Source organism: Babylonia areolata, chromosome 1, assembly GCF_041734735.1.
Source record: "Babylonia areolata isolate BAREFJ2019XMU chromosome 1, ASM4173473v1, whole genome shotgun sequence".
Lineage (NCBI taxonomy): Eukaryota > Metazoa > Mollusca > Gastropoda > Neogastropoda > Buccinidae > Babylonia > Babylonia areolata.
In genome coordinates, this window is record NC_134876.1 from 48,378,315 (window position 1) to 48,405,906 (window position 27,592).

Here is a 27,592-nt window from a genome sequence, read left to right on the forward strand (position 1 = left end):
TCAGTTCATGTATCTAAATGTCTGTGGACATAGATAGTCACACAGTACATCTATTTACATGCCTGTGGACATAAACAGTCGCACACTACAGGTATTTGAATGCCTGTGGACATAGTCACACATTACATGTATTCAAATGCCCGTACACATAAATAGTCACATAGTTCAAGTATTCAAATGCCTGTGGACATGGATTGTCACACAGTACAGGTAAATGCCTGTAGACATACTCACACAGCACAGGTATCTATATGCCTGCGGACATAAAGTCACACAGTACATGTATTTAAATGCCTGTGGACATGAGCAGTCACACAGTATTCACATTAAATACATTTGGAAATAAACAGTCACACAGTACATGTATTTAAATGCATGCGAACAGAAATAGTCACAAAGGACAGGTATTTAAATGCCTGTGGACATACATAGTTGCACAATACAGGTAAATGCCTGTGGACATAAATAGTCACACAGAACATGTACTTAAATGCCTTAAGACATAAACAGTCACACAGTATAGGTAAATGCCCGTGGACATAAAAAATTGATAGTCACACAGTACATGCATTTGAATGCCTTAAGACATAAAAAAAAATGCCTTTGCACAGAAGTAGTCAAATAGTACTTGTAAAAGTCTGTGAACAGTAGTCATATAGTACATGTAAAAGCCTGTGCACAGAAGTATTTACATAGTACATGTAAAAACCTGTGCACAGCAGTCACATAGTAGATGTAAGTGCCTGTGCACAGAAGTCGTCACATAGTACAGGTAAATGCCTATGCACAGAAGTCGTCACATAGTACAGGTAAATGCCTGTGCACAGAAGCAGTCACATAGTACAGGTAAATACCTGTGCACAGAAGTAGTCACATAGTACAACAGGTAAATGCCTGTGCACAGAAGTAGTCACATAGTACAGGTAAATGCCTGTGCACAGAAGCAGTCACATAGTACAGGTAAATGCCTGTGCACAGAAGTAGTCACATAGTACAGGTAAATACCTGTGCACAGAAGTAGTTACATAGTACAGGTAAATGCCTGTGCACAGAAGCACATAGTACAGGTAAATACCTGTGCACAGAAGCAGTCACATAGTACAGGTAAATGCCTGTGCACAGAAGTAGTCACATAGTACAGGTAAATGCCTGTGCACAGAAGTAGTCACATAGTACAGGTAAATGCCTGTGCACAGAAGTAGTCACATAATACAGGTAAATACCTGTGCACAGAAGTAGTCACATAGTACAGGTAAATACCTGTGCACAGAAGCAGTCACATAGTACAGGTAAATACCTGTGCACAGAAGCAGTCACATAGTACAGGTAAATACCTGTGTGCAGAAGTCGTCACATAGTACAGGTAAATGCCTGTGCACAGAAGTAGTCACATAATACAGGTAAATACCTGTGCACAGAAGTAGTCACATAGTACAGGTAAATACCTGTGCACAGAAGTAGTCACATAGTACAGGTAAATGCCTGTGCACAGAAGTAGTCACATAGTACTGGTAAATACCTGTGCACAGAAGTAGTCACATAATACAACAGGTAAATACCTGTGCACAGAAGTAGTCACATAATACAACAGGTAAATACCTGTGCACAGAAGTAGTCACATAATACAACAGGTAAATACCTGTGCACAGACGTAATCTTCACATACTCCGCTACGGCGGATAACGAACATCGGAGTTTGTTCGTCCATTTTTTTTTCGTCTTTTCAATAAAAGACACATTAGACGAAATGATCATTTACCAACCTATATCAGCATCAACCATCGTGGCTAATGCATGACAAAACGAACAAGAATGGCAGGATTAAATGTGGAGGCTTCCATTTCAAATTACACAACAGGAAAAAATACCAAATAAGCAAAGATGGGAAAACTAACTGAAATGATAGGTTGTTTTTTTTTCAACTATATTTCATTTACTGATGCATGTTGTTTTGGGGTCTTTTCCACGTGTACTTGTGTATGTAATACTGTACTGTAATGCGTTTGGTGTGAACACTGAAAAAAACCCAAAACCGACAAAAAAAAAAAAAAAAACAACGTATAGAGGCTCACTGAATTCAGCTATTGCTGATCTGGGTTGTTTTTTTTATGTGTGTGCAGAATACTAATCTGTATAGAGCATCGTGGCTAATCCATGACAAAGTGAACCAAAAAAAAAAAAAAAAAATGGAAGGATTAAAAGCGGAGGCTTACTGAAGTCACACACACACACACACACACACGCGCGCCCAAGAGAGAGAGAGAAAGAGAGACAGACAGACAGAGAGAGAGAGAGAGAGAGAGAGAGAGAAGAAGAAGAAGAAAGGTAGAGAGGGATATCAAGGAACTGGTGTGGAGGTGGAGGAGGTGAGAGGGGAAGTGGGTGTTAACACTGAGAACGGAGCCAACACTCTCACGAAGATGGCTGACAGGCCACAGACCACAGACACCCCCCCCCCCCCCCCCCAGTCCTACAGACCTCCACTATGAGGAGAAGATGAAGGTCCGGGGCCCGCGGAGCTTGAAACTCTGCCTTTGTGAATCCAGTCGAAGTCGTCTAGATGCCATTGTACAAAGTCACATCCGTCATCGAAAGTACAAGTCATGCTGTGAAAGGCGACGGCTGTAACCAATCAGTGGGGGAGGAGAAACGTCATCGGTACAGAACAACCATAAAACATCCGGGCGAATAGAGTTACACTAGTGTTCCTGTTTGTGAAATCCACGTATGACAAAGTGCAGCTTACTGTAATGACCACTACCATAACAAATATCATTACTTGTGAGAGAGAAAGAGAGGCAGACAGACAGAGGGAAAGAGAGACAGAGAGGCTGAGACAGAAATAGAAACACAGAGAAGGAGAGAGAGACAGAGACAGACAGGCAGACAGAGAGATACAGAGAGAGAGAGAGAGAGAGAGAGAGAGAGAGAGAGAGAGCGCATTTCATTACTTGAAACAGCATTTACAGCACAGTATCTTACGAAGTACCTCTAAACTTCTAAACTTTAATGCTATATTACCATATATCAGCAAGCAAGAGCGGCATGCCACTTGACATGGTTCTCCACTCCAAGGCAACGAAACAAACGATTCTGATTGAGCTCACTGTCCCATACAAAAGCAGAATGGAGGAATCCCACATTTACAAGACTGAGGAGTATGCTAGTCTAGCCAGCAGCCTGAGAGAATCTGGCTTCCACGCCATAGTCCTTGTCATAGAGATTGGTGCAAGAGGGTTTGTGGGCGCATCTGCCTACAGCCTCATAAAACAGCTGTCGATTTCTGGCAGAGAGAGGACATGGGCTCTCAAGGCAATGGCAGATGCAGCAGACAAGAATTCCAGCTGGATCTCGTTGAGGAGGAAATAAAGTAAACTTCATAAGGATGAAATCTCCCAACTCAAACTAGGCGTACTATGGCTCTGTGGTTAAAACGTCTGTCAGAAAAGGTGACTCAGTACTGAAATGGCGACCACCCTGGAAGCGCGGGTTCGAACCTGCTGAGGACCAGGAAAAAAAAAGAAGAAGAAAAGGCATCCAGGAGTCATGACCTGGATGTGGCCCGGCCCCCTTAGAGTGTAAGGAGTTAAGGTCCGAAACACTTGACTGACGGGGGCTTCTTCTCTGAAGACCTTGTACTGTCCAGCTCTCCCTAGAGTTTCTTATCATCAAGAAAAAGAAAAGGATCTATAAAAACTATATCTCCTTGCTGTTTGAAATCAATAAACTGAACTGGAAGGTACAAAGTTGTCGGTAATGTTTCGTCGGTAAAAAAAATTGTAGTTGCAATTTTCAAATTTTTGATAAAAGTATATCAGTAATTGCTTCATCCCATGAATCCCAGGAGACGTTCTTTACCTGCTAATCACCTTTGTAGACATACTGATTTCACGTCAGCACAACATCAATGACAAATGAAAAACCGACGGAACTTTTTATGTAAAATCATTTGTATTACCAACACCTTGACTAAAGGTAGACCTTAACAAAAGTAAAATACACGCTCACGTGCCATAAACGAATGTGCATTTACAAATAATAAAATGCCGGTGTGTGTGTGTGTGTGTGTGTGTGGTGTGTGTGTGTGTGTGTGTGTGTGTGTGTATGCGTGTGTGTGTGTATGTGTGTAATTTTATTTTTTCTCGTGAATGCCTAATTTAATTCGTGGACTTTTTTCTCAACCTTTCCCCATGACGTTCTAGCAAGTTGAGCTATTTTGTTTTCTTTTGTTTTGTTTTTCTTTGTTTTTGATATTTCGATAAAATAAAATATGGCATAAACTAAACGGTGTATGAAAAAAAGTAAAAATACAAAGATCAGTAACGCCTACGGGAGCATTCGTTGTTCTTGATTTCCATATCATCGATTGCCATGTCTCCTGTATGACTGTTTCCAACAGAACCTTCGATGAAGATCTGAAACAAAATAACACATCGTCAGGCTGAACAGTCATCATGCAACCTCATCGACCCGCAAATTGCACTTTTTACTTTCACACGAAAACCGACAAACTGATTACGCATTTCGGAGAGGTGAAGACATACCGGCAACATGCTGAAATAAAGCTGACAATTATGAAAACGACAATGGAAACAACACAAGAGCAACACAAGAGCAGCAGCAGTAGCACCACTACCACCACCACCACCACCACCACCAGCTACAAAAAATAAGACAGTTATAGTAATGATAATTCTGCGTTCGTGGGCTGCAACTCCCACGACAAATCTTATGTACGAGTGGGCGTTTGTGTGTATGAACGTTTTTATGCCGTCATATTGGCAGCCATATTCCGTTATCGGGGGTATGCATGTTGGGTATGTTCTTGTTTCCATAACCTAGCAAACGCTGGCATAGATGTGAGGATATCTAACGTGCGTATTTCATCTTCTTGTGTGTATACACGTTGCGCTAGCAGGTCAGTACATAATATATTGACCTTGGAGATAAAAAGTCCCCACCGTCAACCCACCAGGTGCGCCGAAACCGGGTATCAAAATCAGGTAACTCGGGCGAGAATCCACCGCTCTTACTATTCGGCCACCGCACCTGTCTAGTACTACTCCTACTGCTACTACTAAACGATGATACTGATACTGAAAATGAAGCGTATCGCCCAGTTCCTGATTTCGCGTTTCAGTGAGCAGATATACGCTTGCAATTTACTGAAATAAATATGACTGACCCAGTTTGTGACACTGACCACTCCTTGGTGTGAAGCAAGGCGAACATCCGAGCAAAGAAATTGTTCCGCACGAGAAAGGAGGGCAGATTTGGCACTGACACCTCCAAGACAGGCGACAACGAGAAGCTGGAGGTGCGTTGGAGGAATCTCTTCCGGGCCCAACCAGTGCTAATGCCCATGAAATATGATATATCAGGGACGCTGCCTACAATGCTTCCGTGTCTGCCTTTGGTATGAAGACAATTGAGTCGGCAGATTGGTTTGAGGCTGACGCTGAGGAAATGGTACTTGTCATACAGGAGTGGGGAAATGTCCTGGATACATAATCTGTCCTAGTGAATAGAATCTGCACCTCTGGGCCACCCACTTCGTAAAGTTCGGCATATCTCTTTGGCGATGTGCCAACGACTACTGCCCCCAGCTCAGTTCACACACGTTGGGATGTACGACGGAATGAAGCAGGCACCGGGTCAGACTAAAAAACAACAACATCCCCTTTGAAGTCTGGCACAGGCGATGAAATTGAGGACTAGGAACACACGGAGCGCTGCGTGGGGCACTACACAGACTATAAGCATCGGAAAACAGGATTGCTACAGGACACAAGGGAAGCTAACATTGTCACAGTGTTCAAAAACGAAAGAAAAAAGAAAACCTAAAAAAAAAAAACCAAACCCATACCTATTTCAAATTTATCCTTTCTATCAAAATTACTCGAATTAGTCGTTCTTCGTCAACTCCTCAGTTATTTATCATCGAATGACCTCATTTAGGTGTTTCAGTCTGCATACATACAGAATTACAGTATGGAGACAGCCCTCTTACATGTGTCCAACACATTATTGTCCTGCGCAGACAACAAACTTGTATCAGTTCTGTGTCTGCTCGATCTGTCAGCAGCTTCCGACACAATAGTTCACGATATTCTTCTCAACCGTCTTCATTATACGTTTGGAATCTCTAGCACAGCTCCCGATTGATTTAAACCTTGCCTTTCCAAATCGGGCTTAAAGGGTTTCATTTCTTGTTCTCATTCTGAATCCAGATCTCCTTATTCAACATGATGTTCCACAAGGTTCAGTTCTTGGTCCAATAGGATTTTTTTAGTCAGCCATTGTCCTACACTATGAGTCAACATCAATGTGATTTTCATAAATTCGCAGATGACAAGCGACTCACAAACGTTTGCCATCCTTACAAAAAAGCATAGATATGTGCATTGTTATTGTGAATGAGTGGATGCTTAGACTTAATGATGTCAAGAGAGAACCCACACCAAAAGGCTCTAAGTCTGCGCTTAGTCATATTTCTGACTAAAATACAACGGTCTGTGATGCTGTTGTCAACTTTCGAAATTCTGTCAGAAACCTAGGTGCATTTTTTGATTCAGCTCTGTCCATGTACGACCACGTCAGTAATTTTGGTAAAACTGCAGAATTCCAACTGAGAAAAATCCGCACCACTCGACCGTATCTTACTGTTGAAATAACTACTCGTCATGTTTGTTCATTGATCCTAAGGCTCATTGGCTACTGAAAGTCACTACTTGCTGGTATGTCTCCTTATTTATTGTCACGGATTCAGATGATTTCGTACAATGTCGCTAGATATCATTTTCAGAAAACTGTCTTATTTCAAAATAAATAGGAAATTCTACCTGTTCAAACAGGCCTTTGGGTATGGCGAAGAATTGTTGGCTGTTTTGTCTCCCTCCCCCCCCCCCCACCACTTCCCCTTTCTAATTTTCCCCTCTATTGAAATCATCATGCAGTATATATGGGTGGGTGTTTAGTGTGTGTATGCGCGTGCAGGTGTGTGTGTGTGTGTGTGTGTGTGTTTATGCGCCCGCGCGCGCGTGTATAGGGCATATTTTGTGTCTGCGTGCGCGCGCGCGCGCGTGTGTGTGTGTGATTGTTTATACCTGCAATATGTAGTACTGCTTTGATGTATATATACTTTTCTTTCATGTTCTGTGACATGTTATTATGCACCACTGTATAAGTATTGTTTTATGTGGGTCGCTTATAGCCCATTATGTGGGACGTTTGTGCCATGTAAGTGCTATATTATTATTGTTGTTGTTGTTATCATCATCATCATTATCATCATCAGTATGACGATAATGATTATTATTACTGTCATCGTTGTTATTGTTGTTATCAGTTTAGAGTGTGAAGCACCACTCACCTTGTAAGGTTCTGTGGTCTTCAGCTCTGTTGTGGACTTGATCCAAGTATTGCCACTTTCGGTTGAAAACGATTCAACCAAGTCCAGCGAAAATCCGGAACTGGAGTTTGCCTGATAGATATTCGTTCGGTTCAAAAAGCTCCCGTACCTATGTATGTAGAGTGTCAGGCAGCTCACTGGGAAGGTTGGATGGATGGTTGGGGTGTACAGGACTGCCTTATCTCCAGGAGTCCTGTGGCTGGAAGACTCCACGTAGAGATAATAACCTGTAGACAATTTGTCCGCGCGAGCACGACCACACACACACACACACACACACACACACACACACACACACACACACACACACACACACACACACTTTCTTGATCTAGACGTGACATAATATTAGCATCCTAAACAGAAACACGAGCACGAACATATTGCACTCGGGGTCTCCCTCAAGGTAAAAAAAAAAGATTCATAAATAATATGCAGTTATGTTGGTATTTCGGAAAGTGTTACGAAGAAAGCTATTGAAATAATTTTTTTCTGTTTACGATACATTCGTTACAACTATTTTTCAAAGCAAATTTGATAGTTATTAATGTTTCAGTATCACTCCCGTGAGAAAAACACGAACAAAAATGTGGAATTCCTGATGAATGTGAAAAAAGGTGTACATGAAATTACCGAAGCAGTAGTCATGAAGTGCAAAGTATAGGTTGATCTTAGTCTTAACGAAACAGAATGAAAGCGACTTTCAGAGTTTCTTACCAATATCTGCAACTGCAACAGAGAACGTTTGAATTCCAAATAAACGGAGTTAAGAATCGACTAAATGAGAGTTAGAGGATCAAAGTTGACATCACAGTTAACCTGGTGCAGGACACGACAGCCATGGTGTCCATGACAAACTTTCTTCACCTCAGTTGCATGCCCAAAGCCAAACAGACAGAGTTCAACTGAGCGCAGTGCGGGAGGAAACGCCACTCCCATATTGACCTGACGCTGTATCAATCGCAGTCAAGAGCACAGCTCTATAGTTTGCCCAGACTGACGGATGTCTGTCACTGCATGCAGGTCATGGAGCACCATTGCGTGCTTCTACATGCCTTCTTCACTGGCCATCGGTGATTTTTCTTCACAATTCACATTACAATCAACACGATTATGTATGTGTTTTCTAAGTACGGTCATTGGACATTGCATTTTTAATACACAATGAATGTGATGTAATTTCCTGTTTTTGAGTGAGACAGTATATCACCCAGCATATGTTGCAAAGGGGATAAATAAACACATTCCGTGTCACAAAAGTAATCGGAATTTTTTTCTTCTTCTTCTTATTTTTTTAAAAATACATCTATAATTTGAAGGAGTGTGCTCTTGAATCTCCGTGGCAGTCTGAAGATGGATCAGTAGTTATCCGCAATTTCTTTTACCAGACGGCGTTTGTGATGTTAAAGCTGGGTTTGTTGTGGACATCCATGACATACTGAGAAGCGTGCATGATGCTGACAACTGTAGTGTTACACACAGTGTCATGATGACACATAACTTAAGTGTTCAGCCTTTTTAAAGAAAAATGAAGTTCAGTTTCGCTGTTCGACTTTAGCACTGATGGGACTGTTAATAATGGCGCCCTTTTCATGCTGGAGTGTGCGCAAACCAAGTCTTCCACGACACACGTGTGCAATGCAACAGATCACCTACGACAAAACACACACACACCCTCTCTCTGTCTCTGTCTCTCTCTCTCTCGGTCTTACCATTTCCTGTTGTGTGGTCACTGCTTGGTCCTGTAGCAGAAGAGAAAGTTGCCCCTGAATGCCACATCCAGTCAATGTCATCTTCCATAGTCATTTGACCCAGTCCGCACAGGTCAGGTTCTTCGAACGAGCAGGAGAATTGTCGATTCACGTCTGAAAAGCGAACGTTGGTTCCATTTATCTTTTTTAAAAAAAATGTATTCCACTGATGTGTGTATTCCGGTTTCATTCTGGAAATACAAATATATCCATATACATTTAAAACAGACAGACAGATAGATAAACAGATAGATAGATAAACAGACAGATAGAATGAATGAATGAATGAATGAATCTTTATTCTCCAACGGTGAAGGTATTAGCACTTTGGCCGACTTACATATCTGCCGTTGTTCTAAGAGACGCACAAACATATACACATATAAATGTTGTTATACTCAACACATGTATGATGTACAAAGACAACGAAGTGTCAATCTGACAGACACAAGATAGATAGATAGATAGATAGAAAGACAGGCAGATAGACAGACAGAGAGATAGATAGATGAAAGCTAAAGCCACTGTAGGGCTTTTGAGTCTAAGACAGACAGACAAACAGACAGACAGACAGACAGACAGATAGATAGATAGATAGATAGATAGATAGATAGATAGTCTGTTCCAGTTGTCTGTCATGGCGCTACCATATTACCATGGTGGCAGGAAATAAGCACATATTGATATCGGCACAATGCTGTTTGTTGTGGATACTACTTGCTCTCACCTAGCTGTTTTTCGTGGGGGAAAAGCGGAGTATCGAGGAAGAATTAGTAAATGAGATGCGCACACATTACTAAGCTCACACCAGAACATTAACAAACCCAGACATATGCACACACAATTTGAAATACTAAAACGGCAAAAAGTGTCCATCTATAGAAAACACAGACATAGAGAAGTGTGAAAGGGCCTTGAGAGAGCAGCAGGGGAGGAAATACCCCGCTTCAAAAGGAAGTTCACTAATTCCCCCAGTTCCTCTTCACAATCATCACGTCCATGCACACATCCAGACTGGCCGTGTATGTATGTGGTGGTGTTTTTTTTTTTTCGCCATTGTTGAATAAAATGGCTTAAAAAAATTGTTCTCACCTCTTTTATGTGAATTCTCCCGGACTGCAACATGTATCCTTTACCCTACAACGGACTCCTATGACTTCTGATGCACTGTGTGATATCATGGAAAACGTATCGCGTCTTGTTTTCGATTGTCGAGGAAGACGGGACATTTTGCGCAAAGATTTGTATTTACCCTTTTCTTTAACCCCCCCCCCCCCCCAAACAACTGAATAATGCATAATGCAGTGCCTTAACTCGCTCAGTACGGCCAGTCCTCTCTTCTCCTCTACACAGACCCCTCGGATGTCCAGTGGGTATCTGAATGACCCAGCCTTTAGCTTCCGTCGTCAGAAATGTGGTATTCTTTGTCAACATTCACCTCTTCAGTATAAGAGCGTTCCGCTTGCAATATTTTGATGATGGTAATTGGGATGAAACGCTGTTAACGTCGTCTCTTTCGCCGTTCGTATGGAGAGAGTTAAAAGTGTCATAAAAGTGTTGTATGTACCCGTGATATTTCCAAACATCTAAACATTGGCTTTGGTAAATATATTGTGTGTTGGTAAGAGTTACTGATTTGGTGACGGTCTTGTTTTTGCTTATGACGTGCGATGAAGATGTATAAGCGAACGTTTGTAATCTGTCGTGTTGTCATTCACGCAGTTTTATTGGGAAGGAATTTGACTTTCGCATGCCTTGTGCACAAAGAAAATGTTCAAACAAACAAGTTAACCGTATTTTACCAAAATAACGACCTATGAGATGGATGGATATAGTGTTAAGCCTTCACATTCAGTGCAAAACACAGGAACATGTTCATTCATCGAGTCATTTTCAAATACATACATTGGATGAGTGAGGCCAAGCTAGGTAATTATTTCTTCTACAATATTGATATTGAGTCCATTGCATGCCAGACGTATTGATCCCGGCAGATGTAAGCACGTGTAACTTTCATACAAAGCAGAAGTCACTAGTTTTATTAGAAATTATAAAATGACTTGTTGATCAAAATGTCAGTATCTAACACAACAGTTCTTTAGTTGAGAAAAAACAAAAATGGCTATTGCTTCACGATTTATTGCGCAATTTCCGGAAGGACAGCGTTGTCATCATAACTGACGTATCCGAAAAAAACAACAACGGTTTAAGCCAAACTTTGTGTCGACAGAAAAAAAAAAATCACGAGGAAATGGTATTGTGTGAATTTACTATGCACACACACACACATACACACACACACACACACACACATGTATATGTACATGCGTACATACATATATACATGCAGTTGCACAGACACACGACAACCCAAACAGTGTTATAACACTCATCTACAAAGTCAATACTAAGAAATAGAAATATTCTGTTTGTTAAATAACTTTGTGTCTCATGTTTGGTTCTTTATGTTCCAATTTTCTGATGGCGGATGGAAGAAAACATAATTGAGAGTATAATATACGCTCAACCACTTCATTTTGCATTCGACATAAAACATTATTTTTTCATTAATTCCTCTCTGGACGTAACTATACATGGAAGTAACTCATATCACATCTTTGCAGCATCACTCATTACACATCAGTCATAATCTTCTCATCAAATAAAATGAAATGGCGGAGTGTCATTTCTTTTGTAAAGTTTGAATATATGCTTTCCTTGTAGTTGAGCATACACTCGGTATTTGAGGAGGATATGAACTTCTGCGTCCAGGTCGCCACAGAAAGGACAGTTTTTGGTGTTGATTTTATATATCGCTACATCGTAACTTTGAAATCATTGAGACAGGGTGGGGTTGAAAGGAGACGCACACTCAGAGACAGACAAACAAACACACACACGCACGCACACACACACACACACACACACACACACACACACACACACACGCACACACACACACTCGCTCGCCCGCTCGTTCGCTCGCTCTTCCTTCTACGAACTGTTCACGGATGAACAAACAAAAGTCCGTTACCTATTTCAGACAGGCAAGGCCCATTTTTCAGTTCAATGTCATCAATGGAGACGGTACTACGTGGGGCTATGACAGAATCACGCTTTAGCGTTGCCCACAGTGTTATCTGTAGGAACACAGAACAGTAAAGGTCAGTCACGATCTGGTGTAGATCAACTCATCAGTCAAAGATTCAATCAATTAATAAATCAGTCAGTCAATCAAGCATTAAATCAGTTTCATAAGGCAGGATCTTATCATTCCAAAAGAATAAACAAGAGAGGCAAAGCCTTCAAGACTCACTTGTGATACACTTTTAAAAAAATCCAAGCTTTTTATGTATTGAGTATAATTTCAAAATGTAATGTTTAAGACGAGAAAGATCAGTTTAAAGCAAATTAAGTCCCCTAGCATTAATTACAGAGTAATTTCCTTTTTTTTTACTATCTGCACCAAAACGTTTGCAAAATAAATAAAACTTCCATGCTTAGCAAAAGAAGTTCCTGTTTGAACAAAAAATGATAATGACTGTTCTTGTTGTTGGGTCAGAATATCAGATCAAAGTGCCAAGTTTAGAGAATACAAAAAATATAAATATAACAGTAAATGCAGTTTGCATATAATTAGGCTTCTTCTCTTTTTTTTTTTTCTTTTTTTTTGTGTGCCCATCCCAGAGGTGCAATATTGTTTTAAACAAGATGACTGGAAAGAACTGAATTTTTCCTATTTTTATGCCTAATTTGGTGTCAACTGACATGTATTTGCAGAGAAAATGTCAATGTGAAAGTTTACCACAGACACACAGACACACACACACACACACAACCGAACACCGGGTTAAAACATAGACTCACTTTGTTTACACAAGTGAGTCAATCATACCTTCAAAGACAACATTAATATTTGGAAACAAACAGTACAAAGAAGCGACAGACACAGCAGAAAAATGGATCAAGCAAAATAAACAAAACAACAACAACAACAGCAACAACTCCAACAACAACAAGAGGTCAAGAATTCCACTGTAACACATATAAGTGGACAGCATAACCAGCTAAGACTGTGTCATAACTGAATGGTTTACACAGTATAACCAGCTGTAGTAACTGGTAGATACATACAGCATAACCTGCTGAGGCTTCCTTCCTTCCTTCCGTAAAGTGATCACAGTCAATACCTGACTATTCTATCACTGACTAAAAGGGGGTCTGCGGAAGATGCATTTAGGTCTACATAGGTTTCTTAGCCGAAAAAAAAGTGTGGAAACTGGAAAAAAAAGTTATATTCTGGTATTTATATCTGGAGACCACCGACACAAAGGTGTCGACTGAGCTGGCCTCCACGGCTCTCTGGGGCAAGGCGTTCCAATCCCGGATGGTACGTGGGAGGAAGCCAGCATGCCTATATCTAGTTTTGCAAAACATTTTGCTCCAGCTGCTCAGTGTGGGTGCGTCGCTGCCGTGGTAGTGGTGATACAAGTTTTTTTTCTTTCAGTGAGTCCATGCTTACATAATTATGCTTGATTTTATAAAGCATGGTCAGTCAGGCTGTTTGGCAGCGTTGTTGCAGGGAGGACCATCCAAGGTCTTGTAGCATTGCTGATACCCTTGAGGTGTTCCGGTAGCGTCTCAGCACAAATCTGGCTGCTCGTCTCTGGACTGCCTCGAGTAGATCAATGTCCTGTTGTTGGTAGGGATCCCAGACTGATGATGAATACCCCAGGATGGGGGCGGACAAATGCCTTGTACGCTAGTTCCCTGATGGTCTGGGAACTAATGTTCAGGTTCCTCCTCAAAAAGCCTAAGGTCTTGTTTGCTTTGGAGCAGACGTTCTCAATATTCTTTCTCCAGCTCAGGTCTTTCTTTATCGTGACTCCCAGATATTTAGTGGAGTCTACCCTCTGTAGTGTTTGTCCGTGGAGCGTATTTTCAGGCTCTTTTGGGTTCCTGCTTTTGGTCACAATCAAGGTGTTGCATTTGCCACGATGGAAAACCATGTCCCAGCTCTTCTCCCACTCAGCGAGTTTGTTGAGGTCTTGTTGTAGCTGGGCTTGGTCCTGGGGTGCTGCTATTACTTTGTAAATTACAGTGTCGTCTGCAAACAGCCTTGCTTTTGATAATAAATTCTCAGGCAGGTCGTTAATATAAACTAGGAAGAGGCATGGTCCCAGTACTGATCCTTGGGGTACTCCGGAAGGCACATCTGTGTAACTGGAGCTGGCTCCATTCACTACCACTGCTTGCCTCCGGTTTCTGAGGAAATCCGTGATCCGCTGTTTGGTCTGTCTACGTCATAAACAAGAAAGTGTAATGATGCATTCTGTCTCCCACGCTCTTCATCTGACTTGGGAACCATTTTGTCTTCTTTTTAATTCTTTGTGCCCTTCCCAGGTGTACTTTGTCATTATAACTAGAATTTGTGAACAGAACTGTTTTTTTCCTTATCTTTCGCCACCAAACTGGTGTTACAAAGCGAGGTTTTTCCAGGTGAAATTAATCTTTTTAAAGTTTACTATGGATACACACAAACACACATATAAACAGACACACAGAAAACTTTAAGACGGGTTCATTTCAGATACTCACGTTGTGTGTAAATAGGCTACATGTGGGCCCTAAAGGAAAAAACAACAACACAAAACAAGATAACTGGTCTATATTCTAGATGTTAAATGGGTTGGCATGCTTTAAGAAAAGTCTTCTAATGTTTTGAAACTGAAATGCATTTCAAGTAACCGTATCAACGTAAGAAGAGCCAGACAGACAAGGCGTGCACAGATACATTGTGTATGTTCTGTACGTTCAGACCAAAAAGAAAACAAGCGCCGAACACCCCATCTCACCCTCATGGGCTCAGATGTATCCAGGGTAATAGCCGCTCGTGTCCAGATGTCATTAGGGAAACTCAAAAGCCAGCTGCTGATAGACCACACGGTCCGTTGGTCAGTTAGATCTGGGGAGGAAACGTTTATTCTCAGCGAGCCCGCATGTTCCTCTTCCCCGACCAGGACGTACCAGAATACCAGGCAGCTTTGGTCGGCGGTGGTGTTGATCCGCGGGGACATCAGGATGGCCTCGTCTCCGTCTGCTGCGTTCTTGAAATCGGGATACAAGTACTGACCTGGAATGGGAAGGAAACCAAAGTAAACATTCAGTTTTTCAGCCTGTCCTTTGTGCCTATTTCTTTGTTCTGAATCGCTCTCCGTCTTTGCCTGTCTGTCTTTCTGGCTGTCTGCTTCTTTTCTTTCTCTTTTTCCATGCAATTGACTTCAGTGAACAAACTTCTTCCTTCTATGCCCTGCGCTCTTCTTCGAATAGACTGTAATTGTGTTCTGCTTTTCTATCCCATAGGTCTTAGAGATCCCATAGATCTTATCACTCTGACTACACTGCAACTTAATGAAAAAAATCTTGAAATCGCTCGTATTGTTTTTCATTTTTAAGCTGTGTAACGGGTGGGCTCTGTGACAGAGACAACTACACAGAAGCCCTGGGGATATTTGCATCTGCATCAGTCCTTGTTACTTTTAGCCCAACCATCACACAGCGCCACATCTAATCTGAAAAATCGTGAATATCAATCCAACTGTAGCCAAGTGCTCAGCTGGCTGCAATGTCTGTTTTACGCGCAAGCATATAGCAGACGCCTTTTTGGCGATTTCAGTTTAATCATTCGTCAATGCAGGGATTTCAACTGAGCTAAGTTTACGTCATTTTGTCTTTCTGTCACATATAATGCTACAGTCTACAATTCTGTATGTGATCCCTTATCATATACTGCAACCACACTATCATAGTGTTTGGATGAAAATAGATCAGAAATTAAAGAGATGCAAAGCCATGACAGTTTCACTGCAGTGACGGTGTCCAACCATTCACTTATCGAGGTAACTTGTGGCATAATGCTATTCATATTCGAATTTGAACTGTAAGCTGTTAAGCTTGTGTTCATGCTGATATAAATTGGGAAACCTTGTTAGAAAAATTGCAGTCATTCAGTCACACGTCTTATCATTGTTTGACGTAATCTATTATCATGTCGTGATATGCTCGTAGCAGTAGTTCATTTCATTCTCTTCAACGTCACAGTCAGTGACGCCTTTGCCCACTGATAACTAGTTTGTTCGAGATTATCCCAGTGGATGACGTCTTCTTCTCATGTGTGTGTGTGTGTGTGTGGGAGGGGGCAGGGATGGGGGGAGAGAGGGTAGGGGGGAAGAGGGGGGGGGGGGGCTCAGTGGTGAAATGTATCTAATGAATAGTTGGTGTTTGTGTATCCTGCGTTAGGTGGAGGAGATTTATATATTGAACACAGGCTGTACTTTACTGTGTTTATGTTTGACGCAACTGAATAACTTGTGTGAATTCATTTGATAGCTGAAGCCAATTTGTTAAGCCATGATTCTTCCAATCACTGTATTGAGCACTGACTTACTATTTCAAGCATTTGGTTTCTCAGTTGCCAGTGTTGAATATCAAAGCCACTGGATCTGTTAACTTTTCTATTATTCATGGATTGGATTATTTTACATGCTGATATCAGTTGTACTGAAGCGGCGTTACACTGACTCTCAGTACTGCCAATCTCACTTACAGTGTGCTTAATAATGTAGTATTCTGTTGTGGTGATTACAAGATAGTGTTGGATGAATGAGTGAGTGAGTTAGTGAGTGAGTGAGTGAGAGTTGGATGAATATCAGTTATTAGTTAAAACCATCTGATATATATCAGAGTCTTGTTAACTGTAAATTAGCTATCATGCTCTCTCCTATGTGGCTTACTCCAGTATAGTGCTATATGATAACCGATTCGTTTGAATCATTTTAACACAGTATGAGCCTTACTTAAATCTGTACTGTCAGTATGCTTTCACCAAATCAGCTTAACTTTAACCACTTTGATCAAACTATTTAAATGTATTAGAAATGTCATTTGCCGTCCGTGTTTGGTCTTCACACGTATGCATTATTCATGTTATGTTGTTGCCTACTCTAAAACAAGTGGTAGTCTTTCTATTGTAATATATATAATGTGCTTACTATCCACTTGCATTTCTGACATGTACTTATGACCTTTGTTTGTTGTGTCTTTCAGGCACTATTTTCTCTTCTTCGGATCTTCCTCATAACTATTGTAGAAATAAAACAATAGAAAAACCCTTTTGTAACTGGTCTTCTATATGTCTCTGGCCTGTGCGCGGATCTCTTCTATCCTTTCACCTTCATGCTCTTCAATTCAGTAAATTAGTTATTTCTTTTGTACCGTCCCCTTTATAATATACCATTCGGGTTAACACCGCTACAGAACCGAACCTGAACCTGGGAACACACACACACACACACACACACACACACACATCCACACACACACACGGAAAAGAAAATTAGACACACATACAGTCACATTCATGCACATATACCTGGGACATGTTTGTGACCCTGAAATTTCCGTTAATTTTTCACCACAGGACAAAAAGTAACCTGTGGATAAACATGATTATACGCAATTGCATATGATACTTGGCATACAAAATCTGAAGCATGCAAACGGGCATCTTACACTTCCTGGGCGCACAAAAGAATGCAGTACAACAAGAGTGCCCATTTATCAAGTCCAGAAAAGGACAAAACATATTCAAGAAACAGATAGAGGTGAGTGGACCAGCAAGGCAGGCGACAGCAAAGAAGAAACGACTGAAAGAAAAGAAAAAGGCCAGCAGAAAAGACAGCGATAGACAGAAGGAAATTTCTAGCACAGAATTTCCAGAAGGTGGGGATTTATAACTGAAAGAGCCCTCACCTTCCTCACGGGTATTCAACTAAGTGTGAATGAGAGCAGTTCCATACCTCCCCTCTCCCCCCGTTTTACAACTGATTTTTACTTAACCTGCGTCAAAGAGAAATGGTCGCACGAAGAAACGAAGTTCTAGAGGAGTGAAAAACAGAATGATAAGTAATGGCCTCAGACAACCACTACCAGCCGTTACTCTTTTCCAGCGTTCGCTCTCTGTACAACAAATCTGCAAAAAAAAAAAAAAAAAAAAAAAAAAAAAACCAACAAAACCCCCCCACTTTTCCACACTCATCTCTGACAATGACGAAGAACAATAGTCTATTTCGTTTTACGAGTACAGAGATATTGTTGCTGAGGGTTTTCCTGCTATTCATCTTAAAAGAACAAATGCTGGTGGTTTTGTGCATGCTTGTGAATGAAAGGGGCCATGATGTTCTGTGTACGTGGCGTATCAGCAAAAAATAATTTGAAATATTGACTTGCTTATCGTCTTCACTATTTCCTTCTGAAGTGGTGACTGTGATTCTGACCTACATTGGAGGCCCGGACAACGTACAGGCAGCATCAAATTCTTTGAAGGTAGGGTAAGTTATTTGGGGGATTTCACTGTAAAGATTATGTTGGTATTCGTGAAAAAAGTGTTTTTTAAAACTGATTTAGCAAAGACCGAAGATCTTTTTGGTGCGCTTAATTATCACCAGTCAGGAAAATCAACGGAGTCACTTGCAAAGCATACAGGCGAAGAGTTTAACCTTCAACGAAAAACGAAATGCCAAAGGATGTTCATAGATAAATTAAAATCCAATTTAGACAGGTGCGGATAACATCTCCATTCTTATCTGGATTCAGCGTGGTATCTTCACAACACCGCGATCAGAATGAATGGTCGAGATGTAGTTTACGTTATCAACAGATTATCAACAGTATATTTATATTAATCTCTTACTTTCCATCGTTATTCTCGTTGTTTTCTCTTTGCTATTATGGCTGTACAGCAATTGATTTTAAAGATTTCAGAGTTAATAGTTCGGACAGTTCTCTCTCTCCTCCCTCTCTCTCCATATATATATATATATATATATATATATATATATATATATGTGTGTGTGTGTGTGTGTGTGTGTGTGTTGTGTGTGTGTGTGTGTGTGTATCCACCCTACCCCCCCCCCCCCTGCCATTATTGATAGATAGATAGATAAGAGAGAGAGAGAGAGAGAGAGAGAGAGAACTCAGAACACATAACTCAGAACTCAAAACGTTTTTTATTCAAGGATTAAGATATTAGGCATGGCCCATTCTTCCAGTCTGTCCTTGCTAATCTACATCAGTTCCAACAGCATATATATATTTAATGGAAAGGGTAGAAAGAGAGAAGTAAAACGAAACATAAAAGGTCCTGCAGAAAGAATACGATTAAGAACACACACACACACACACACACACACACACACACACACACACACACACACACACAAACACACACACACACACACACACACACACACACACACACACACACACACACACACACACACACACACACACACACACACACACACACACACACACACACACACACACACACACACACACACACAAACACACACACACACACACAAACACACACACACACACACACACACACAAACACACACACACACAAACACACACACACACAAACACACACACACACACACACTGTCATACAGAGAGAGAGAGAGAGAGAGAGAGAGACTCTTCTCCTTTTTGAGGGGTCACGTATTGGTATTGGATTTGCCTCGGCCAGTGTGGTCTGCACTTGCGCCATTTAATTTGCTATCTCTTTGACTTTAAAGTGTACTTTGCTGTGTATAACAATTTCTGTTCACAGACTCAGTGTGGTTTCTCCAGAGCATACTAATCAAAGTGTATGGTTGGGGTGCTTTAAAAATAGATTTCAAAGCAATGGTTTGGTGCTGGCCTCTCGTTTCCACTGTTATCATTGCTGGTATTTGTACTCCTGTGTCATTAGGGCTGTAAAGCTAGTAAATGTCTCGGATTTCAAAGTTCAGATTCTCTCTCTCTCTCTCTCTCTCTCATAAATCGAGGGGTCACGTAATATTATTGGATTTACCTCCAGACTTGCCAGTGTGGTCTCTGTTTGCTCCCTCCAGCTGAGAATCAGAAACAACCCGTGTTTTCCAGTCGGCGTCATCTGAAAGGGACTGGATGAAAACGTCACACACACCATCGTCGAAATCACACTTGAAAGTCTCCACAGCTGAAATAAACCACAAGTTGCTGAGATGTAATGCCTCTAACCACGAACACGAAGAACTGGTCCTGTTAAAAGTGTTTATTCGTCCAAAACATTCATTCTGGTTTTCTCCATTGAAGAAAGAAAGATAAGAGCCCAAAACAACAACAAAAGAAGAAGAACAACAACAAAACAAATAAACAAACAAACAAAAAACCCAAAGAAACAAAACAAACAAACAACAACAACAACAGCAACAACAAAACAAAACAAACAAGAAAGGCAAAGCCTTCAAGACTCACTTGTGATACACTTTTTAAAAAAATCCAAGCTTTTTATGTATTGAGTATAATGCATTTACTGTTATATTTATATTTTTTGTATTCTCTAAACTTGGCACTTTGATCTGATATTCGACCCAACAAAAGATATGTCATTATTATCATTTTTTGTTCAAACAGGAACTTCCTTTGCTAAGCATGGAAGTTTTATTTATTGCAAACGTTTTGCTGGAGACATTAAAACAAGGGAAATTACTCTGCTGGGGAGCTTACTTTGCTTTAAACTGATCTTTCTCATCTTAAACATTACATTTTAAAATCATACTCAATACATAAAAAGCTTGGATTTTTTTAAAAAGTGCATCACAAGTGAGTCTTGAAGACTTGCCTCTGTTGTTTCAAAATGTAATGTTTAAGATGAGAAAGATCAGTTTAAAGCAAATTAACTCCACTAGCATTACAGAGTAATTTCCCTTTTTTAGTATCTGTATCAAAACGTTTGCAAAATAAATAAAACTTCCATGCTTAGGAAAAGAAGTTCCTGTTTGAACAAAAAATGATAATAATGACTGCTCTAGCTGTTGGGTCAGAATATCAGATCAAAGTGCCCAGTTTAGAGAATACAAAAAGTATAAATATAACAGTAAATGCAGTTTGCATATAATTAGGCTTCATTCTTTATTTTTTTGTGCCCATCCCAGAGGCGCAATATTGTTTTAAACAAGATGACTGGAAAGAACTGAATTTTTCCTATTTTTATGCCAAATTTGGTGTCAACTGACAAAGTAGTTGCAGAGAAAATGTCAATGTTAAAGTTTACCACGGACACACAGACACACAGACACACAGCCACACACACACACACACACACACACACAGACAACCGAACACCGGGTTAAAACATAGACTCACTTGTTTACACAAGTGAGTCAAAAATCACTAAACTTACCATCGGTGTTCATCACGTCCTTCACAGCTTCTCGCATTCTTTATTATTTTTGTTCAGAAAGGAAATAAATATTCATCAGATTGGATGATATAAACTCTTGGTGTGTGTGTGTGTGTGTGTGTGTGGACAGAAAGTTAGGCAGTCAAGAGTCAACTGGGTGTGAGGGAAGGGAATAGGTGGGAGGAGGATGTGTGGGTGGGCATTCAGTTATAACACTTTCACGGACCTGAACGAGTTTTACCCCCTACCCTCCTCTCTCTGTGTCTCTCTGTCTCTGTCTGTCTGTCTCTCTCTCTATCATTCTTTGGCTCTGTGGACACGATGGATCGCATTGGAACACATTTTACGTTACTGTTCTGTCCTGACCTTTTCTAACATCGTCAACCTACCCAGTTGTCCCGCTTCCATGGCGAAGTGGTTAGCGCTGTGGACTGACAGATGAGTCCACAGGTGTTGGGTTGGAATCCCAGCAGATGTTGTGTTTTTTTCCATCTTCATTTGTATTTTGTTTTCTTAATTGAATGCCTTGGATGTACCTTTCTTTCTTACCATATTTCTACTCATTTACTGATGTGTTTTCACGGATGTATTTGTGTTTTTTTCATTTTCTTTGTTAAATGATCTCATGGATATATAAATAAACACACACACAATATATCAATATCAATATATATATATATATATATATATATATGTGTGTGTGTGTGTGTGTGTGTGTGTGTGTGTGTGTGTGTGTGTGTGCATATACATACATACATGCATACATACATACATACATATCGTTAGAATTTGATATGTCTGACCAGAGCATAGAGGTCTTAACGTAGATCAGGATTATGCTTCTATTTTGTGTTTTACTTTAAAGCAGATGTGTTGCAGCGCATGTGGGTTAGACTGCACACTCTAACACCTGATTGAAATTGACACTGGAACTGAACTAGAACTGCAGCCTCTCACTCTGGCGTTCTGCGTCGGCCTTCCATAAATATGATCAGACCCTGGCTTTGCTTTTTTCTGACGGTGGAGCCTGGTGTGCTGTGTTGCCATCTTCTTCATCACTCACAACACCACACGATGCACCATTGTTTTCCTCTAGCAGTAGTCTACTGCTCTCTGCTTCATCACTCACAGTACCACACGATGCACAGAATAATATTCTATCACTGACCCATCTATTTTTAAAGTACCGGTAGGTAATGTGTCTGGGTTATAACCAAGATTAAACAGAACCATGCATGCTTTTTCTGGCTGCATAGTCAAGCCATTTTCTGACAAACAGTTGGTCAACCTAATTAGTTCTTGATACAGCCTCTTTGCATGATTTATTGATCTGAGAGGGTTGGGGTTTTTTCATTGTTAGTTTCATCCATATGCATATATCCTCTGCGCATTGTACCTTTTCAACATTTTGACGAAGACTGTGAAAGATCGTGAGTCAAGCTGTTGAAAAGTATTGGTGCAATTACTAATCCTTGTGGGATTCTCGTATCATTTCATTTGCCTGAAGAAGAGCTTGTGGCTCGATACGTCGCCTCTTTTATCCCAAGTAAGTCGACTTTTACCAAGATTTTTTTAGTCTACCTCCCCGTATCTAGTGATCTGGGGTTAGAGTAAGTATTTCTTACCTTTGTTTTGATTACTCTATTGCTTGAAAAAAAAACAAAAAACCTTTGAAATAATTACAATTGATTTGATTTTTATTGAATAATCTTGAATACCATACTTGGTATACGCTTTTTTCTATGTCAAAGAAGGTGACTAGCACATGTTTTCTACGAGAAAATTGATGTTTGATCTGGATAGTAATTTTACCTAGGTAGTCAACAGCTGTTCTCACTTTTCTAAAACCTGCTTGGTTAACTGGAATTACACTGATTTTTTCACAGTAATGAAGAAGCCTGTTTTGCACAATTCTTTCCATGAACTTTCCTACATGTGAAGTCAGAGCAATAATTTGTCTGTAATTTTTTTTTCTTTTTTTTTTTTTTCTTCAGTTTTTGGCTTGCCTTGTTTGAGGATAGGAACCACTGTGGGCTGTGTTTCCATAAAATAGGCAAAGTACCGTTTCACCAAAAATATTGAATTTGATTTTGTAAAAATCTGAGGAACTTTTCCGGTAAGTGCTTTAGCATTTCATTTGAAATGGCGTCTGGCCCCACTGACGTTTTTTTGGTTCCATGAGATGATATAGCTTCTTTCATTTCTATAAAAAGTGATTGGAGCGTTTGTATAATGATTATAAGTTATTTGTGGGTCATGATATTTTACGTTTGCTGCTTCCTTTTCCCTTAGAAGTATTTCTTTCTGAGACAAACCCTCTGAACAAATGAATTTGGCAAATATTTCTGCAAATGCTTCAGCTTTTTCAAATGCAGTCGGGAGCTTTTAGTTTACTAATTAATGTCTTCTTCATTTCTGTGGGCTTTTTTTTCTCGTTAGATTTGTCTTTGTAATACACTCTAAATGCAACTGTATTTTTGGTTTTTTTTATTATTATTTTTTTTTTTAGCTTCTTTGCATTGTGCATTGCACCACACATTGCCCGAACGTTTGTCTGGTTTTACTGCACTACATTTAGGAGTAGACGCAGCAGCAGCAGACAAAACTGCTTCCATGAATTCAGCGTATGAGCTGTCAGCATTTTCGACCCGATCGTTATTGATATCCAGTGAGCTTTTCTGTAATTGTATTTTGGAATTTTATCTTTTTCGAAGTCACTTAACACTGAGTTACCCTTCAAAGTAATGACAATCGGTAAGTGATCACTACCAAGAGCGTGTTTTATAGTAGCCCGCTCACATTCTGGGGCAATGATAGGGGAAATAAGCGAGAGGTCTATAGCCGTTGCTCAATGTCGCGATATATCAGGGATTCTGGTTACATTTCCGTCATTTAGAAGATGTAAAAGATGAATCCACCACATTTTCAACAAAGTGATTATTATTGGCTATTCTGCAGTCATTGTCCCAGAATGGGGAATGGGCATTGAAATCACTGGCTATAAACTATTTTTCATTTTGGTCCTATATGGTTCGTATCCCTTCTGTTTTGATTGTCAGGACCTTTGGGTAGGTATTCCGATACTGTGTTCAAAATGATTTTCTCGTTAAACTTAACACTGACTCCACATGCATTGATACTATCTATATTGTTAGACACAGGAGGCTGGATTTCACGAAACATCAAATGTTCTTGCATACAAATAGCTGTATTGATTTTTCCTTTATCATCTTCCGACTGGAATATCGGTGGATAGTAAAAAATATGTCGTTTTGGGATTTTTGTTTTGTTTACATTTAGTGACTGCAAAACTAACATATAATTATGACAGTTATTTTTCGAAAGATATTGTACAAGATTATGTAGATTTGTTGAAATGGATCTGCAGTTCTATTGCATAATAACTATATCTGTCTGCCTTACCATTTTTTGTTACCGTATCAAATTTGTCTGTTTGATATATAATAAATATAAAAACTAAAGAATAAAAGTCGTGCAATGGCGAAACAGTCTACTGATTTTGCGCTGAATAAACTAAGCAGGTACGTCAGCATTTATGTCCACGGGACATGAAGAAAGAATAAAAATCACCAGTCCGATCTTTTCTCAGCAAAGGATACGAAACACACCGCAAACTGTTCTCTGGTAAGAAAGTGCGCCTGTTCCGGGAAAATGAAATATTAACTCGCATCAGTGACGACTCTGTGTGTGTGTGTGTGTGCGTGTGCTTAAGTGGCGAAAAAGTTAGTGTCACTATCTTCCATAAACGTTGTTCCAATCTAGATACCTATTTTTCAAAGTGTCATTTCTGTTCCTCTAGCGTCGAAGTTAGTAAAAAGGCCCATACGGTGGCTGCATTGAACTATAATTGGTCCTACTGTCTAGATGAAAAACGCTGGTTGTGAGGGGCGAAGATAATGTTCTGTGGAGGTGGCTGATATCTTCTCCGCGGGTGGTCAAGACAGTTTCTTCTCACCCGAACATGCCGGGTTCGAATCTGCCGTAAGGACTTTTTTTTTCTTTTTCTTTTAACCCGAAGCTTTATAATAACAAATACAGAACACATTTTAACGATTAGATTTTATTTTTTAAAGTGTATCACAAGTGAGTCTTGAAGGCCTTGTTATCAATCGTTTCCACATTTTTGCACAATCCTCAATTGTATAAACTTTCTTTGCGTCGGCTTCAAAACTATAGAGCGACCCAATCTTTTACAGTGGACTTTTTTTTTTTTTTTTTTTTTTTTTTAAAGCACTGAGTGGTGTAGAACGAGAACAGATGGTCCTTGTTGAGAATTGTCCTTATCATTCATGTTTGGATCTAGCTGGATTTTTTTTTTGGGGAGGGGGGAGGAGGGGGGGGTTGTTGTTGTTGTTGTTTGTTTAGTAGATGTTTCTGTCTGTGTCACATATGATGATTGATAATTTTGTGTCTTTGTCCATGGCCTTTCTTGTTATTCCCTTGAGCAGCTTTAGTTGTTTCCGAGTGTAATTTGACGTCATTTGATGATGCATTTGTTCTTGAGTTTTTGACGTTGTGTGGTGCGCTGTTTGTAGATGAAGGGCCGGCTGTCTTTGTTCGTCTTGTGTGTCGGAGTTTTCTTCAAAATGTGCGCATATGTTGTGTTGTTGATGTTGTCGTCGTTGTTAATCATGGTGTTTTTGATAGGGATGGATGAGGGCGCTGTCATATTTGTTTGTGTTTAAGTTATTTTGTGAATGTTATTTCCCCATCTGAAGATTTTTCTTTCACCCCACCCACTTCCCCGCTTACAGTGTGTACGTATCTTTTCATGTGTGTCTCCATTTTCTTTTCTGATTCTTTTAGTAGGGCTCTAAAAGACAATCAATCTGATTGAAGATCTTGCACGACTCTTGCCTTGCTTGCTGGAGAAACGGCATTCCGTTCTGCGGGTAACTCCATTTTTGGGGGGAAGTGTCAATGTCCAGCAAGAGATCAGAACCGTCAATGTGTGGTTCAGCAAATTCTGGACATGTTTATTATATATATATATATATATATATATATATATATATATATATAATCCGAGTTGGTATAATAGCAGCATCTGTCAGAATTGAATTAGAAGAAAATGATGATAATCATTTAAAAGTTGACACTGATGGCTTGATTCTGGATGGTGACAGTGCTGGATCTGCTTTTGTGATTCCTAGTCCAAAAGTAGAATTTTTTTTTTTTATAATTTTTTTTTAGGTAAGGGAGATTAAATTTTTACAGCTGTTGGTGGCCATCCTTATAGCCTGATATCATCTTGTTCAAAATTTAATACCAATGATTATAAGTACTATCCTTTTTTGTGTTGTTTCTCAGTCAGTTTGAAAAAGTTTGCTCCATTTTGAAAATAACCAGAGGAAAGATTTATTGTTTGAAATAAGGTATTTATTACACTCCCTATTTATGAAAGGTGCTAATGTTGATTTTTATTGGATACCATCCCATACTGGATTCCTTTATGACGACCAAGCAGAAAGGGCAGCAAAAAGGGGTCCAAAGAATTATACAGGTAGTATAAAAAGTATATTGCCCATTGTCAAACAAGGAAATAAGTAATATACTAGAAAGGGACTTTTATAGGTGCTTTCTTTTTTTCTTTTTTTTTGTACCCGGACTTTCTTGGGTCGACCACCGTTTTATTTTGTATATAAATCACACAATGCCAAATAAATCAATAGCGTTTATGGAATAAATACGACTTTTCACTCACTGATTTTGGGCTTGTTACAATAATATGGAAGGAAAATGTACAAGTCATATAATTAAGTGTACAAAACTTATCTATGTTTTTCTTTGTTTGTTTTTTTTGTTTTTTGGGTTTTTTTGTTGTTGTTTTTTCACCTTCATTCATACACAATTCTAAGTCTGTCTGTTTCTTCATATATGGACAATCACGTTGCAAAACTTTAGTGTTGGAAGATTGTTTGGTTTGTCTGGGTGTGGGGAGGGGTTGAGGGGGCCGGGGGGGTGGGGTGGGGGGTGTTCATGCTCTGGTGTGCTTTCTGTGTGCATATTTGTCTCTTTCTCACTTCTCATTTGATCATTTGACGTTATTTGTAGATGGAAGTGTTTTTTTTCCATGTGAATTCGTCTTGTTTCAAATTCTCGTTCAAAAATAACCTGTAAGGGAAAGATTAATTTGGT

The 27,592-nt window shown here is 39.9% G+C and overlaps 1 protein-coding gene across 1 annotated transcript in view; it reads right to left on the reverse strand.

The window, feature by feature from the left end:
* The window catches only part of LOC143283302 (MAM and LDL-receptor class A domain-containing protein 2-like), a 78,344-nt gene that overhangs the window by 42,671 nt on the left and 8,081 nt on the right, over positions 1-27,592 (reverse strand). Inside the window, exons 2-8 of the mRNA XM_076589525.1 lie at positions 20,081-20,227; positions 15,018-15,295; positions 12,197-12,302; positions 9,124-9,276; positions 7,373-7,638; positions 4,331-4,415; positions 2,479-2,622 (exon numbers count right to left, since the gene is read on the reverse strand). Of these exons, the coding sequence (XP_076445640.1) occupies positions 2,479-2,622; positions 4,331-4,415; positions 7,373-7,638; positions 9,124-9,276; positions 12,197-12,302; positions 15,018-15,295; positions 20,081-20,227 (1,179 nt within the window). The remainder of the gene's footprint in view (positions 1-2,478; positions 2,623-4,330; positions 4,416-7,372; positions 7,639-9,123; positions 9,277-12,196; positions 12,303-15,017; positions 15,296-20,080; positions 20,228-27,592) is intronic.